The 14,176-nt window shown below is 52.7% G+C and overlaps 5 protein-coding genes across 5 annotated transcripts; 3 read left to right on the forward strand and 2 right to left on the reverse strand.

The window, feature by feature from the left end:
• Positions 1-683: 683 nt before the first annotated feature.
• Positions 684-2,685, reverse strand: PV08_03406 (uncharacterized protein; the record flags this gene model as incomplete). The annotated part of the gene is made up of 4 exons (XM_016377760.1): positions 684-788; positions 853-985; positions 1,037-2,336; positions 2,388-2,685. 4 exons carry the CDS (start codon positions 2,683-2,685, stop codon positions 684-686), a joined length of 1,836 nt encoding a protein of 611 aa, XP_016239330.1.
• A 1,609-nt stretch (positions 2,686-4,294) lies between these two features.
• Positions 4,295-5,732, forward strand: PV08_03407 (uncharacterized protein; the record flags this gene model as incomplete). Its single annotated transcript, XM_016377761.1, has 2 exons — positions 4,295-5,125; positions 5,178-5,732. 2 exons carry the CDS (start codon positions 4,295-4,297, stop codon positions 5,730-5,732), a joined length of 1,386 nt encoding a protein of 461 aa, XP_016239331.1.
• Positions 5,733-6,802: 1,070 nt separating this feature from the next.
• Positions 6,803-10,651, forward strand: PV08_03408 (uncharacterized protein; the record flags this gene model as incomplete). The annotated part of the gene is made up of 1 exon (XM_016377762.1): positions 6,803-10,651. One exon carries the CDS (start codon positions 6,803-6,805, stop codon positions 10,649-10,651), a length of 3,849 nt encoding a protein of 1,282 aa, XP_016239332.1.
• Positions 10,652-11,222: 571 nt separating this feature from the next.
• Positions 11,223-12,443, reverse strand: PV08_03409 (uncharacterized protein; the record flags this gene model as incomplete). The annotated part of the gene is made up of 2 exons (XM_016377763.1): positions 11,223-11,397; positions 11,548-12,443. The coding sequence occupies 2 exons, from the start codon at positions 12,441-12,443 to the stop codon at positions 11,223-11,225; spliced, it is 1,071 nt and encodes a 356-aa protein (XP_016239333.1).
• Positions 12,444-13,212: 769 nt separating this feature from the next.
• PV08_03410 (uncharacterized protein) lies at positions 13,213-14,121 on the forward strand (the record flags this gene model as incomplete). Its single annotated transcript, XM_016377764.1, has 1 exon — positions 13,213-14,121. One exon carries the CDS (start codon positions 13,213-13,215, stop codon positions 14,119-14,121), a length of 909 nt encoding a protein of 302 aa, XP_016239334.1.
• Positions 14,122-14,176: the final 55 nt, after the last annotated feature.

Here is a 14,176-nt window from a genome sequence, read left to right on the forward strand (position 1 = left end):
CACCGTGCTGGGTCTGCTGAACAACATGAAATCAGGAATCAGTGCCGTCGTGTAGTTGCACCGTGGGCCTTTCTTTTTCTTACGAGATCGCAAACCCCAGAGTTTCGATTCGATATTATTCTGGTATCTGTCTGTCTGCTTGCAGGGAGACCCCAGGTTGTTTGTGGATATTATGTACATATGCAGCAAATTCGGACCTGCTTGCTTGTGGTATCTTGGAAGATAGGATATCCGTCTCGGCAGCACTTTGACTGTCCGTGACCATCGCCATTCTCGACTGCCACCATTCTCCAGGCGCCCTTGGAAAATCTAGCTGTATAGTTGAGAGCGCATGCCTCCCGTGGGCTTGATCGTATCATTCCCTCCGAACGAAGTCTAATCTGCTGTTGCACGGTGCTCTGATGCATAATGTGCTGTTTGCAGGTTAGTCTCTTCAGTAACTACGGTACTTCACTTGGGTTGTTGTCAGCTCTTTTTGGCTGCAACATTTTCATTTCTTTTTTTGTCTTTTTGTCTTTTCACCTTTTTTTGGTGTTTCATGACGATGGACATCTGAGGAGCAACTATGCTCCAAAGCAAGGAGAGTGGTCGCATTGCGAGCCCACGCCTGGTCATCTTCCGAGGCCCAGTTGGAGGCCGCCACAGTGTGGAAATGGTGCTGCTGGTCAGCTTATCTCTCTCAATCAAGCCGGGGCTGCAGTAGGTTTTGGAGCAGGAGTAGGTGTAGGTGTAGGTGTGGGTGTCATCAATTTCTGCCGCTTTGCGGCATCACCGTTGGTCTCAGTAGCCTGGTTTGAATGTGTTAGTATTTAAGCCATGGAAATCCGGAGATCCTGAGGTGAAATTACTTACCTCAACTTCGTTGATGCTTCTTCTCACCCCCGACTTAGCCTCCGCCTTGACCTGCTTAGCCACCTTCTTCACAGGTCTGCTGGGTTTGACTTCACCAGCCTTGGCATCGAAAACATCATCGGGTAGGTCCCAACTGTTGCAGTCAGTATGTGAAACAATAACCAAGGTGAAACAGTGGTCTTACCACTTGACGGATGCGAGGGTGAGGAAGTGGGAGTCTCGGTTGAAGCTTGCCCAGCCTTCGCAAATGTCTTTGAAGTTCTGAAAAGAGGGCGCGATATTGAGGCTTCCTTTGGCAGTCGTGTCGATACCGATGTAGAAGGTGTATGTATATACGGTATGAGCGCCTTGATCTGTTTCTGGCTTCGCACCGTTGGCTGCAGGGACAGCCGCCCCATCACCATTACTGGTGACCAGTTCCGGATCGGTGGTTTCGACGGTTTTCGTCTCTTCAAACTTGTATTTCATGCTGCCCTTCTGAACTTCTCGAATTTGAGTCTCGTCTGCACACTTGTGGACCCTCTTGAAGCCCTTGGTGAACGGACGGGCCAATGTGATATCTGGAATGCCCTCCAACAGCATTACAAAAATGCGGACCTTGGACTCAACAAGGCCTGCCCATTGTTTAGCTGAGTCAGCGTTGAGCGTACTCGCAGTGACTCCCAAGTAGTACTTGTGATCGGCGGTGAAGAAAGAATGCTTTTTGAATAGATCACTCCAACGTGCTTTGCCAGCAAAGATGTTGTTTGTGATCTGGCTCGCTCTTTCCAGTTCGCGTAGGATGACGGTCTTGCCAGACTTGGAAATGTTGTATGTGGCCGACATACTGGGGAAGGCAGGGGTGATGATAGGCATCAACATCTTCTTGTCACCCTTGTAGAGGGCCGGATTCCACACCTTGAATTCATTTGCTTGTGAGGGCTTCGGCTGTTCAATGTCCTTCAACATGACTGGCGTCGGCCAATCCCAGTTCTTCATGACGAAGAAGAATTTGTCCACGAGCGTGGCACCAACTGCGTGTGGGTACAATTGGCATACTCTTGCAACCAACATCGCCCACGCCACACCACCAGGATAACCAACAATATTGGCGTACACAGCTCTTCGTTGGGCCCAAAGTTTGATGGCTCTCAAAGCGGTTCGGAAGGTCTTCTGTTCAGGCACCAAGCTCAAGATCTCATCGGTCACACGTGGCCCGGTGACTGCTCGGATCGTTGCTTGATCAAGTCCAGTGAGCAGGTTGTTGTCGTTCAAGGTCAGGTTCTTGGGGATGGTTTGGAGACTCGCAATCGAGGCAAAGATCAGGTCAATTTCAATATCGTTCAAGACCAGCTTGATGATGGGGACATAAGAGTCTGGCACAGGTGTGAGCGATGAAATGTCACCCTCGGCTGTCATTCGTTTGAGCACGGTTGGAAAGTATTCGAAGAAGTCTTCGCGCGTGACATGCCTTGGAGCCACGGCCAGAGTATCAATATCAGATCCTATCGAATGTCAGTGAGTTGGTCCAATGGTAAGCGTGGATCAAAACACACCAGGTCCGAATACTCCTAGACGATAACTTCCATAAGGGAAAATCTTGCCACCAAACTGCTCGATCTGAGACGGGGGCATCCTGCGCCGGCGACTCACTTCACGCACGAATTCTTGAGTAACTCGATTGAGCAAGCCGAGCGTAGCCATTCTTTTCTGGGTTGCTTCGAGAGGTTCATAGTTGTTCTCTTTCTTCAATTCTTCAATCAAATCCGCCGTCTTTTCAGTGTCGATGGGTTCGGGGAGCGCAGTCGACATGGGGGGAGTCATGCCCCATTGTTTGGAGGGAGGAGCGGCCATGGTAGCGAAGTCGGTCGAGGCAAGTATCTAATCCAGCATCAATCGTTGTTGGGATGATTGTTTCGATAACAGGCAACAGCCGAGGGACGAGGGAAGAACGAGAAAGGTAAGGATTAGTATCGGTCGAAGGCACCAAAAGGGTGTTGAATAGAAACCATCATCGTCCCCAAACTCCAAAGGAAAAGATGATGGTGAATCATGCAAGTCGAAGGAAGAGGTGAAAGTGAGGGTAGAGGGAAAATGTGAGGGTGATGGGAAGACCCTGCAAGGAAGCGGCGCAAACCGACAGACAACGAGGCCGCGGCGCAGAGGGCGACGAGTGTGAGTGGCAGCACTGGGGAATGTAGACATCTGTACTCGCATCTGGGCCTTGGGTGTTGGCCCACCAGCAGCACAATAGGCACCGCGCCGCTACCTGTGAGGGTTCCAATAGGCCTGCTGGGGCACCGACTGGCTCCCTCAGATGCCTATTAGACGCCTAAAAGGTGCCCGCATCCGAGCACTCATATTCCCCTGCAACGCCATTTGACATTTGGCGCATTCCCCGGATTTACCTCGATAAGGCACCTAATTGTACAATAGTCACCACAGAGCCTGATAGGAGGAACAATAGTATATACAGTGAAAAAATAACAAAATGAGTTGGGCCTAGAGCTTCGCCGACTTCACCTCTCTTTTACAGTACAATCATGTAAAGTTGTTTTCTCGACGGACTACCTCATAACACCTGCTTGATCTACAAGTATACCTACCATCTAAGCAAAGTTGACAGCCCGGGCCCCAATAGTAAGATTACGCTCTTTTGATAAGTGCCGGAGGCCTAGATCATTCTTGTCCTCTGCATTCGCTCACTCTAGACATGTTTTGATGGGTGGACGTCAACGCCAAAGTCAACTTCAAATGAGACAGTGGTGAGTTTGCTCTGTTAATCTGCTAAGCCATAATCTCCTAATTACCCTGCATTCAGAAATAGATTGGTCAACATCTCGCTCATACCAACATCTGACCCGGCAAGTCACCAGGACTTGAAGCTGTACTTGTACCACAGTACTGGGGTAAGAATCCTTGAATCGAACAAGACTGCGACGCACTCCATTTGCTGGGATTTGCAGCCGTTTTAACTGTTTACAGTCTCGACTTCATGTTCAGTATCCTCGTACTCTGTGCTTACATTACTCCATGTATGATATGGTGGTCAGCGACCAGTGATCAATGGTCATAGACTCACGGGACTTTGGGACCATGAATCGTGCTGAATCTCGCCGGGGGTTGTTTTCCGCCCTCTAGAACTTCGCCTAGAAAAATTTTGACCTAAAGACTGGATCCCGGATCGTGCGGCTCTCGTCTCTCTTCGAATGAGAAAAGTCCATCTGTGACGTTGGCTCCCCTTGGCCTTTTTGAGTCAAGGCGAAGCTATTATTAACAAGCAATTAGGGGGGCCAGGGGCAAATGTGGGTTCTCTGGGGCCTGGGCTAGTAGGCTGTATTCGCGAAGGAATAACGTACTTGTAGGTGCTGAGAGTCGATCCGTTGAAATAAACCCGTCGCATGCTACATACTGCTCTCACCCAGTATTGAGTATTGTAAGGAATGCCGTGACGGATAGAACGATGACAACAGGACACAATGTGTCCTTCCGTGGGCGCTACCGCCTTGCGCGAGTCATCCTCCTCGCCACGGCCCTCATTATGCTGATATTGTACGCGACAAGCTCAAGATGGGAACCGGAACAGCAACAAGGCCAAGTCGCACCTCGAGTCCTCGAGACTCCTATCGTCGATTCCCCTGCTACAATGCCCGCCAAATATACCGACCCCACGGGGGATCGTGTTGCCACCCATCCCATGGCACCCGGCGATGAAGCCTTCCAGCCGATCGACGACCCGCGAGTACCAACTGCAAAGGCATTGACAGAGCATGATAAAGAAATCAGCCCAAGTGCGGAGGGAAGCCTCTACTCCAAGATTGGGAAATTGTCCATGCTGTACTACAACGAAGTGTCTAAGGAGACCTTCTGGTACGAGCAGGCACTCGCAGGGCACAGAATACACAACATGCGGTTCGGTTACAAACACTTCGTCTTGCGTCATGAAATCGTGCCCGATATCTGGTCGAAGCAGGCATTCATCCTGTCGGTCCTGCTGCAAGAGTTGGCCAAACCCATGGGTGAACGTCTGGAATGGCTCTTTTGGCACGACGCTGACCTGGTCCTGATGAATTCGAACATTCCACTCGAGATATTTTTGCCGCCCCCTGAGTTTTCTCACATTCATCACATCGTAGCGAATGATCTGAATGGTCTGAACGCTGGAGTCTTCTTCCTGCGTGTTCATGAGTGGTCCATGTGGTATCTTTCGGCGGTCATGTCGTATACCAACTTTCACCCTGACAGAGTATTGCGATATTCCGAACAGACGGCTATGGAGTGGCTGATCCAAGAGGTGAGTGTCTAGCTGACCGCGTACTGCGGAGCGTAAATTAATCTCGCTCTAGGAGAAATGGGGAATGAACACAACACACGTCCCGCAACGATGGTTCAACGCGTACCAAAATTTCGGCATTGACAACACAGTCCCGCCAGAGTGGGAATGGAAGCATGGTTATTACGAACCCGGAGATCTCCTCGTTCACCTTCCTGGTACTGCCGACGCTCGACCAGAAGTCATGAGGGAATGGTTAGGCCGCGTTCATGATCAGAGTGCGCGGTACGAGATACCACTGGCCGATACGACACATGTCAAAAACATCACTGAATTTTGGCTCAATGACGCTCGCAACGAGAAGAAAAACCAAGACACGTTCTGGCGTCGATGGCATATCTTGATAAGAGTTGGAAGCCAACAAGACGACCAGGTAAGAGAGGCTGTCGCTCAAGCTGAGACCCTTGCGGATCAAGCTAGATTGAGTCCTGAACAAAAGGAGCATAGAGTAAATGAGGTCAAGGAAAAATACAGGCTCCAGAAGATCGCCGCACTGCGACGAGCGGAGCAAGAGAAGTTGCAAGAGGCGGGTCTGTTGGAGGAGCAGGCTCCAACGACGGACAGATGAAGACCAAAAATGATTCATTCAGATGAAAAACTGCCATCGAAGGGTGCATACCATTCCAACAGCGATGGTATTTACCAGTCATTGGCCACCACCAGACTGTCGGGTCAAGTCCTCTCCGCTCGAGTCCTCTCCGCTCATGACTAGGGATGACCAACTGAGGACGAAGGACCAAAAGTCCCGTACAGTGCCAAATACGGCGTCCTGTTGTCTGGCACTGCACAAGAGCGGCGGTGGGCGCAAAGCAGCAACGGAGGACACACTTTGCCATGATCGGGTCAACATGGCTTGTCCCCAAGGTGACCACGAGGCAGAGTACTCTACTCGTTCCAACTGTATCGAGAACACGCCCTCTGGACAAAAAGGCTGAAGATGTTTGAAAATCCTCACTCAGGCTAGCCAGTTAGGCTCTACGGCTGGCGGCTGGAATTGGAACGGGTGACCGGGGTCCCTGGAGAGGGCGATTAGGCTTGCTGGGTTGTGGCGTACCTGGCTCGGTAGATTTTCCAGGGACTTAGCTGCATGCAACAGGGCTGGAATTGGGGCTCTGGGCGCTGATGATTGGGGGCTCGCGATAACTAAATGCCCCTCATCGACCCCTGTCTCCTAGGCATGATAAGTCCACGTACTCCGTGCATATTGTACAATACACATATCGCGATCCGGGCCAAAAGTCAGACGGTCTAGAACACCTCGAGGCCACGAGTTTCTCGCTCGTATTTGCCTATTCTTTTCCGCTCCCGTGAAAAGGGCCCAATGATTCCCAACGCTTCCGTGGTCGACGATCTCTGCGACAGCGGGCGCCGGTCCCGTCCCATCTACCTGCTGCTCCGTTTGGCAAGGCGCGATGCATCCGAGTACGAGGCCTGGCCACTGCACCCTTCACAGAAACCCCAGGTAGACTTTGCGTTCACTCCACCACAGCAACTCTGCGCACTCTAACTTACCTCTGGTAATGCCTGAGACCTCACTCTTTCAGCGTCTACTCCTTCGCATCCTAGGCATGATCCCGCCATTGACTGTTTCTGCGTACCGACGCAGCACCTGTCATCTCTGACCCCCCGCGACAAACCATGGCCAACAGCGCCGGCACCGACCCAAGCGGCTTTTCAATCCAACCTGTCGACTTCAGTCTGGGCGATGTACAACGAGCACGAGAATTCTACCACTACCTCCAACCAGACAATCTCATTCACCCTGACGCCCAACGACACGACTCACTCCACCGCCATGCCTCCGGCAATGTCCCTAGCCTTAGTAATGCGCTGGCTCCCTTCTGTCAGCTCGCGGTCCTTCGCTGCAACTGCAGGAAATCGATGCTCAACGTGATGGACCGAGACCTCATGTATTTCCTGGCCGAGGCGACAAAGGAAGCCAAAGGAGGGGGCGACGACACAACATATGAGTTCGTGGAAGATCCCATTCTCATGAGGTGTAGCTCGGTGCCATTGAAAGGAAGAATATGCGAATTGACAATCAAGGAGCGAAGCGAGGGCTCCGGGTCTACACCAATGTTTATCATTCCGGACCTGGCGCAGTCCGATTTCTCGCATATGGAAATCGTGACGGGACATCCATATTATAGGTTCTATGCCGGTGTCCCAATTACGACAAGGGAAGGAATCAACATTGGCAGTCTGGCTATCATGGACACTAAGCCCCGCCCAAATGGCCTCACAGGTGACGAGGAGAAGTTTATGGCCGATTCTGCCCGACAAATAATGATGCATCTAGAAACCAACAGACAGGCAATCGAAGGATACCGATGCCGTCGCTTGGCGGAAGGTCTCGAAGCGTTCATCGCTGGTAAGAAGACTATCCACGTGTCGGCGCATCAAGCGGAAAAATCTCTCAAGAGAGGATCAAAGATGCTCAATGGTAGCGATACCCCAAGCGTGGACGGAATGCGCGACCGTCAACCGTCAAGCGAGTATCGCTTGGTGGCTCAGAAAGCGTCTTGGAATTCCCTCGGCGAGGATGGCAACACATCGGGACAATCATCAGATTCGGAGGATGCGTGGACCAAGGTCGAGGATGATGGGGAGTCGCGCTCGCATATCAAAACATTTGGCAGAGCAGCAAGCATTCTCCGCGAATCTTTTGGTGACATTGGGGAGGATGGCGTAGTGACCTTCCTCACTTTAAGCCCGTCCGCTAAGAAGACTTCGCACGGTGGCCAGAGGCGTCGGTCTATTCTCGAAAAGCCGCAGTCAGACGGCGAAAATGCTGGTGTAATACCCCAGACAACGGCAGGCCAACCATCATTCATTGCCTACTCGACGCAGACGGAGCCCTGTCTCCCAGAGAAAGAATTGACGCACGCAAGAGGCATCGATGATGATATGCTGCAACATCTGATGCGACGGTACCCAGGAGGAAAGTTATGGTCCATGGACATTACTGGCGTCTCGTCTTCAGAGGAGGACAAGACCGTACCGGACTCTCCGTCACACCATCGCAAACGGAGCAGACGAAAACAGATAGAGATGGATGCTCTGAGAAAGGCATTCCCTTCCGCTTTACAGGTGCTCTTCGCTCCCTTGTGGGATGCCAGCACCGGGTCGTTTGCTCACGCTTGCTTCGTCACGACATCACTAGAAACGAGATCTTTCAGCTCTACCGTCGAATTGCCTTTCCTCAATTCATTCTGCAGCACCCTGATGGCGGAGTGCAGCCGACTCGATACCATGGCAGCCGACAAACAAAAGAGCGACTTTGTCGGCACTATTTCGCACGAGATGCGGTCACCTCTCCATGGATTGTTAGCTAGTGTGGAGTTCCTCACCGAGACCGATCTTACGGGTTTTCAAAGATCTCTAGTTGATACGATTGATTCATGTGGTCGGACCTTGTTAGACACCATTAACCACGTTCTAGACTTCTCCAAAGTCAATTCGTTTCAGAGAGTATGGCAGGCCTCTAATCGGAAATCGACCGGTTCCAAACGGAATAATTTCCTGGGGCCCGAAAATTCGTCCAAGCCACTATCTCATGGTGCTCCCCCTCTACTGCAGCTGTTCGGTGTGACCGACGTCTCTGCTGTTTTGGAAGAAGTGGTGGATGGACTAGTTCTTGGCCATACTTACAATTCTGGGATTGACATAACCGACATTTCTCGCCACGCTCGAGGGCGAGGGACCCGACTTGGCAAACAGGATGGATCAGGTCCAGATACCGTCGATATCTTGATCGATGTTCAGCAAGCCGACTGGAATTTTTTAACTCAACCTGGAGCAATTCGACGCATCATTATGAACATTACTGGAAATGCCATCAAATATACTAGCCAGGGCTCGATACACGTTAACTTACAATTGAAGCCGTCAAATGAGGTTGATGGCAATGATTTGATGGTTTTCACGGTAACGGATACTGGCAAAGGCATATCCCAAGAATTCCTCTCAAAGAAGCTATTTGTACCATTTGCCCAAGAAAATGCATTAGCTCCAGGTACCGGGCTGGGCATGAGTATCGTTAGAAGTATCGTTCTCATGCTTGGTGGTTCGATCAACGTGAAGAGCAAAGTTGATCAAGGAACAACGGTCGAGGTGACGTTGCCTATGAAAAGACCTCTTCCTGGTCAAACCTCGACCCAAACAACCCCCTGGTCTGGCGCCACGGTGTCTTCAAGTGCCTCGGGTGGAGATGACAGTATCAGTTTTCTTCAAGAAAACTCAGCAGATGCTACAATGACATTCTACCAGCCTGTGCCTGAGATTGACGTTGAGTTGAGTCAGGTGGTCAGGTCGTACGTGCAGGAATGGTACAATATCCAGTTTGTCGATTCGGTGCTCTACAAGACCTGCAGTGTTGTTCTTGTCAGAGAGGAACACTTGGAGAAGCTGATCGAGGATACTATGGGAACGCCAGGAAACCGCCCTGCTCTCATAGTGATGTGCTCTGTCTCGAGTAAACACAGTGCCGCGTTGCTACGCTCGCTTGAACAACGGATAGCAAGCGTGGTGGAGTTCGTCTCGACGCCGTGCGGGCCCCATAAGCTTGCGCGGAGTATACGCATTGCTTTGGACAAGAAGCAAGCTCAGAATCCACAGTCTGCCGCCGCCTCCATCAAGTCACCCCTCCCCCTTCCCAGTCCAGCAACTACTCGAACAGCACTCGAGTCCGTCACGGAGGAATTGCGTGACATGGACTTGAATCCTCCTGGACAGAACGACAAGGCCAAGATTGTGCAAGCCACCGAGACATTTGCTGCGTCACAGGCCAGCCAAAACGCACAGATGGTGCTTCATGAGCCTATCATCGCTCTGCGGACACCTCGCACTCATGTCAGTGAAGGCGATTCGTTCCCGTTCCCCATACAGACGCAAGACGCATCAAGGGTTCGTCGCGAGCGGAAGAGGAGTATGTCAGGAAATGGTCCGCTGCATAACACGCCAAGCACCGGGACCACGCCAATTGAAACGCCTCGTCCTTCCCAGCCGATGACCGAGTCAAAACCTGAACGGGTTGACCCTCACGTTCTTCTCGTAGACGACAATAAAATCAATCTTCGACTGCTGGAGACGTATCTCCGGACGAAAAGGAAATACACCCGTATTATTCAGGCCGAAGATGGTGAGCAGGCGGTTGAAGCGGTCAAGAAAGCAGAGGTACCTTTTGATGTCATCTTTATGGATATTTCGATGCCCGTGATGAATGGGTTCGACGCCACAAGGGCAATTCGTCAGTTCGAGGATAGCAAGGGTAATAGAGGCTCTGATCCCGGCGCGATGATCATTGCGCTGACGGGACTCGCAAGCGGTAAGGACCAAACAGAGGTGTTTGACTCTGGGTGTGATATCTACATGACAAAGCCTGTCAGTTTCAAGGAGGTTGGAAAGTTATTAGATCATTGGGAAAAGCATCAGAGTGTGGGTATAGCCACGGATGGGAAAAAGGATGGGTTGGATCAATCTCATTAATCTCACGCTCGGTCGGTTCCAGGGAGATTCAAGCTGCCCCAAGAGCTGGTGGAAGTTTTATGTCGGCAATTGGGAATGGATGTTTGCGAGTGGCCCTGATTTGGCGTTGTCACGATTTTAATGACTTGGGTTCTCTAGGCAAGAGGATGGCGCAAGGATGGTGTTCGGTACGGCTTGCATTAACGTGGGTAGGGTTTTGACGCATAAGACGGTACGTGTGCAAATTCACACATTCTTGTTGGGGCGGGCGGCATGTCTAGAATGGATCGATGCCACGATTTACGCCTCACTTTTTCGCACGACGCTATGGGCAAAGGAGATGAGAAAATACCCAAGACATGAGGTCTCGTGGGCGAAGAGGTCTCGAATCGACCAAGGAATTATCTTCATGAACCTCAATATACCATGACTGATGGTCACTGCACTATACGTGCTACCCACTGGATTCGTCACGATAATGTGTTTATTCCTCTGGTAGTAGATCGATGTTTCTATGGCACGGGAGGGCATTATGCCTAGCATCCTCGTCCCGTGCCAGCAACGCCAGACTCTTTGCCGTGTGTAGTTCTGTTCAGCTCAAGGCTGGTGCTTCAGCGAGAAGTTTCGCAAGTCGCTCATCTAGCCATTTGACGTCTTCCATGTTCCCGGGGGGGCCACCGGCCCAGTGTCCCCAGACCGAGGGGTAGACGTCGAGGGTTCCGACGCCGGGGGACATGGACGATACTTCGTACTCTGAATCCTCGGGTCTGATCGACGCGGGTGCGTGACGTTAGCGTCTGTATAGGGGGAGCAAAGGGGGTGTTGCGGGGCAGGTGTTGGAATTTGGGAGGGCAGACAAAAATACCAAGAGAAAAACGACGGGGGCGGCGGATTGACATGGTGATGAGAATACTCACGGAAAGTACAAATCCGTCTTGCTCGGCAGCACGAGGGTTTTGGCCTTGATGGCGGCCATTGCCTTTTCAAAGTCTCCGTTGTAGGGCTCCTGGAGACTCACGTCGCCGTTGGCCCAGGTCCACAGCATGGTCAGGAGGTTCTCGGGGTCCTTGCTCAAGGCCCACGGTTCCCAGAAGGTCTGGAGGAAGTCCTCGAGCGACTTGGCCCCGTAGGCCGTTTCGTGGAGCCGCTGCCGGTAGAAGGTCTGGCTGAAGCCCCAGCCGGCGTAGGCGCGTCCGAAGGCTTTGAGCCCGACGGTGCGTTCGGCGGCGGTCCACTCGGAGGCCGTCTCCTCGTCGTCGACGACGACGACGCGGTCAAGGGCCGGCCCCGCCGACGAGATCCCTTTGGCCGCGAGGAGGGCGACCTTGACGCCCTCGAGCATCGTCTGGTTGTGGATGCTGGTCCGGGCGGAGCCGCAAAAGGGCACCACGATGTCCATGAACGCCGGGTACTGCGTGGCCCACTGGAACGACTGCGCCGCGCCCATGGACCAGCCCGTCACGAGCCGGAGGTGCGTGATGCCGAGGTGCTGGGTCACCAGGGCGTGCTGCGCGCGCACGTTGTCGTAGAATGTCACTTTGGGGAACGGCGACACGGCCGAGTTGGACGGCGAGATGGACTGGCCGTTTCCAAAGAGCGCCGGGATGATGATGAAGTACCGCCGAGGGTCGAGCGCCTTGTCGCTCCCCACGAGCCATTCGTTGTCGCTGATTAGCCCGCTGAACCACGTCGGATACACAATCGCAGGATTGGACGGCGACCCAAACGTTTTGTACGCGATGAAGGCCCCCGGGATGGTTTCGCCCGATTGCAGCGCGAAGTCGCCGAGAGAGTAGGTCGAGATGTCGGACATGTTGTGCCACCCCAGTGCGTTGATCGACACGGAGGAAGATTGACGAAGGTGTGAACGGTATCAGGTATGTGCTTCGAGTCTCTGGGTCAGAGGAGTCTTGCTCTTGCCTATACAGGACTATCTGTGCGTAGGAGGTCGTTAGTTGTTTGGCCACGGCTTGGATGGTGTCCTTAGGGTGACTGTTGAGGACTGTGGGAGACTGTGGGAGGTGAGGTCGAATGTACAAGCGAGGATTGATGATCCAGGCCCCTCTTTTCACATGGATCGATGGAAGAATAATCCCTACTTCGTCCTCGAACTATCGATAGCCAGTAGACGGGATTTGTTCTCGTAAGTCGTTGCTCAGCAGGGGCTCCAACCCCGCAGTGTGATACGGATAATGGATAAGGGGGGCGGGCATCTCCTTGGTGCATTAAGGCACAAGGCTGCGGGTCAGGAGTTGCAGGGCGATGACTAAGCGGAGACAAGGCTGCGGCGGGTCCTTGTGATGACGTAAGGAAGACCCAACCAAGCCAACTCAACCCACCTTGTCGTTGAAGATTCTCTCGCTACTGCGAATGACAAATACTGTACAAAACCATCTCGTACGTACCAACATAGTACGAGCAGATTGTATCATCAAACTAGACCAGTGATGATATAATCTCCAGGCCCGAACTCCTACTCGTACTTAATCCAGTTCTCGCCCCCTTCGTCCTTTCTTCCAAGCCAACACTCAGACCAACACTGTCATCAACGCTCGCACCGTCTAGATTCCCACACAGTTCCGATGTCGTCGACCGAATCCAAGCCGCAAGAAGCGCAAGAGAAGCACGACGCCGAAGCAACAATCAAACGAAACCCTCACGGCGACTTCTCCAAGGTGCAAGCCTCCCGACCAGACTGGGAAGAGGACCGCAAATGGCACTACACCAAGACCCGCGATCCTTCCTGGACCTACGGTAGCGGGGCCTCGGACAAGTCAGGCCTGAGCCAATCCCACGTCTCGATCGACCCCAACGCCGAGGGACGCGCGCCGGTGCTGAACTACAAACTGCTCATCTCAGGCATCATCCCGAGGCCGATAGGGTTTCTCTCCACCAGATCCAAGGACGGGGCGTCCACCAACCTCGCACCTTTCAGCTACACGCAGGTCTTCAACCACGACCCGCCCATCTTCGGGGTCGGGTTCAGTGGCGGCTTCGACAACGCCAAAGACACGCTCAAGAACCTGATCGACACGGGGGAGTGCGTCATCAACATCATCAGCGAGGACTACGTCGAGGCCGCCAATTCGTGCGCCATCGACCTCCCGTACGGCGAGAGCGAGTGGTCCGTGTCGGGCCTGACACCCGCACAGAGCCACGTCGTGGGCGCGTCGAGGGTCAAGGAGGCCGTGTTCAGCGTCGAGGGGAAACTACTCAACACGCAGGAATTCGAGTCGAGAACGTCTCCCGGCAAGAAGACGGGCGTGTTGGCCGTGATTGAGGGTGTACACTTTTGGGTGAGGGAGGACGCCATCAATGAGGACCGAAGTCTCATCGCGCCAGAGGTGTTGAGACCGATTGCAAGACTGGGTGGGATCACGTACGCGAGGGTTCTCGACGGGTTTGAGATTCCCAGGCCGGTCCTCAAGGAGGAACAGAAACAGGGCAAGATTGTGGATGCCATGCTCAAACCGAAGGTAGAGGGGCAGTAGACATCAAGATTCGTTCGTGGTTAAACACAGAGCATAGAACCTAAGTACATATAGA

This window comes from Exophiala spinifera (assembly GCF_000836115.1).
Source record: "Exophiala spinifera strain CBS 89968 unplaced genomic scaffold supercont1.2, whole genome shotgun sequence".
Taxonomy (NCBI): Eukaryota; Fungi; Ascomycota; class Eurotiomycetes; order Chaetothyriales; family Herpotrichiellaceae; genus Exophiala; species Exophiala spinifera.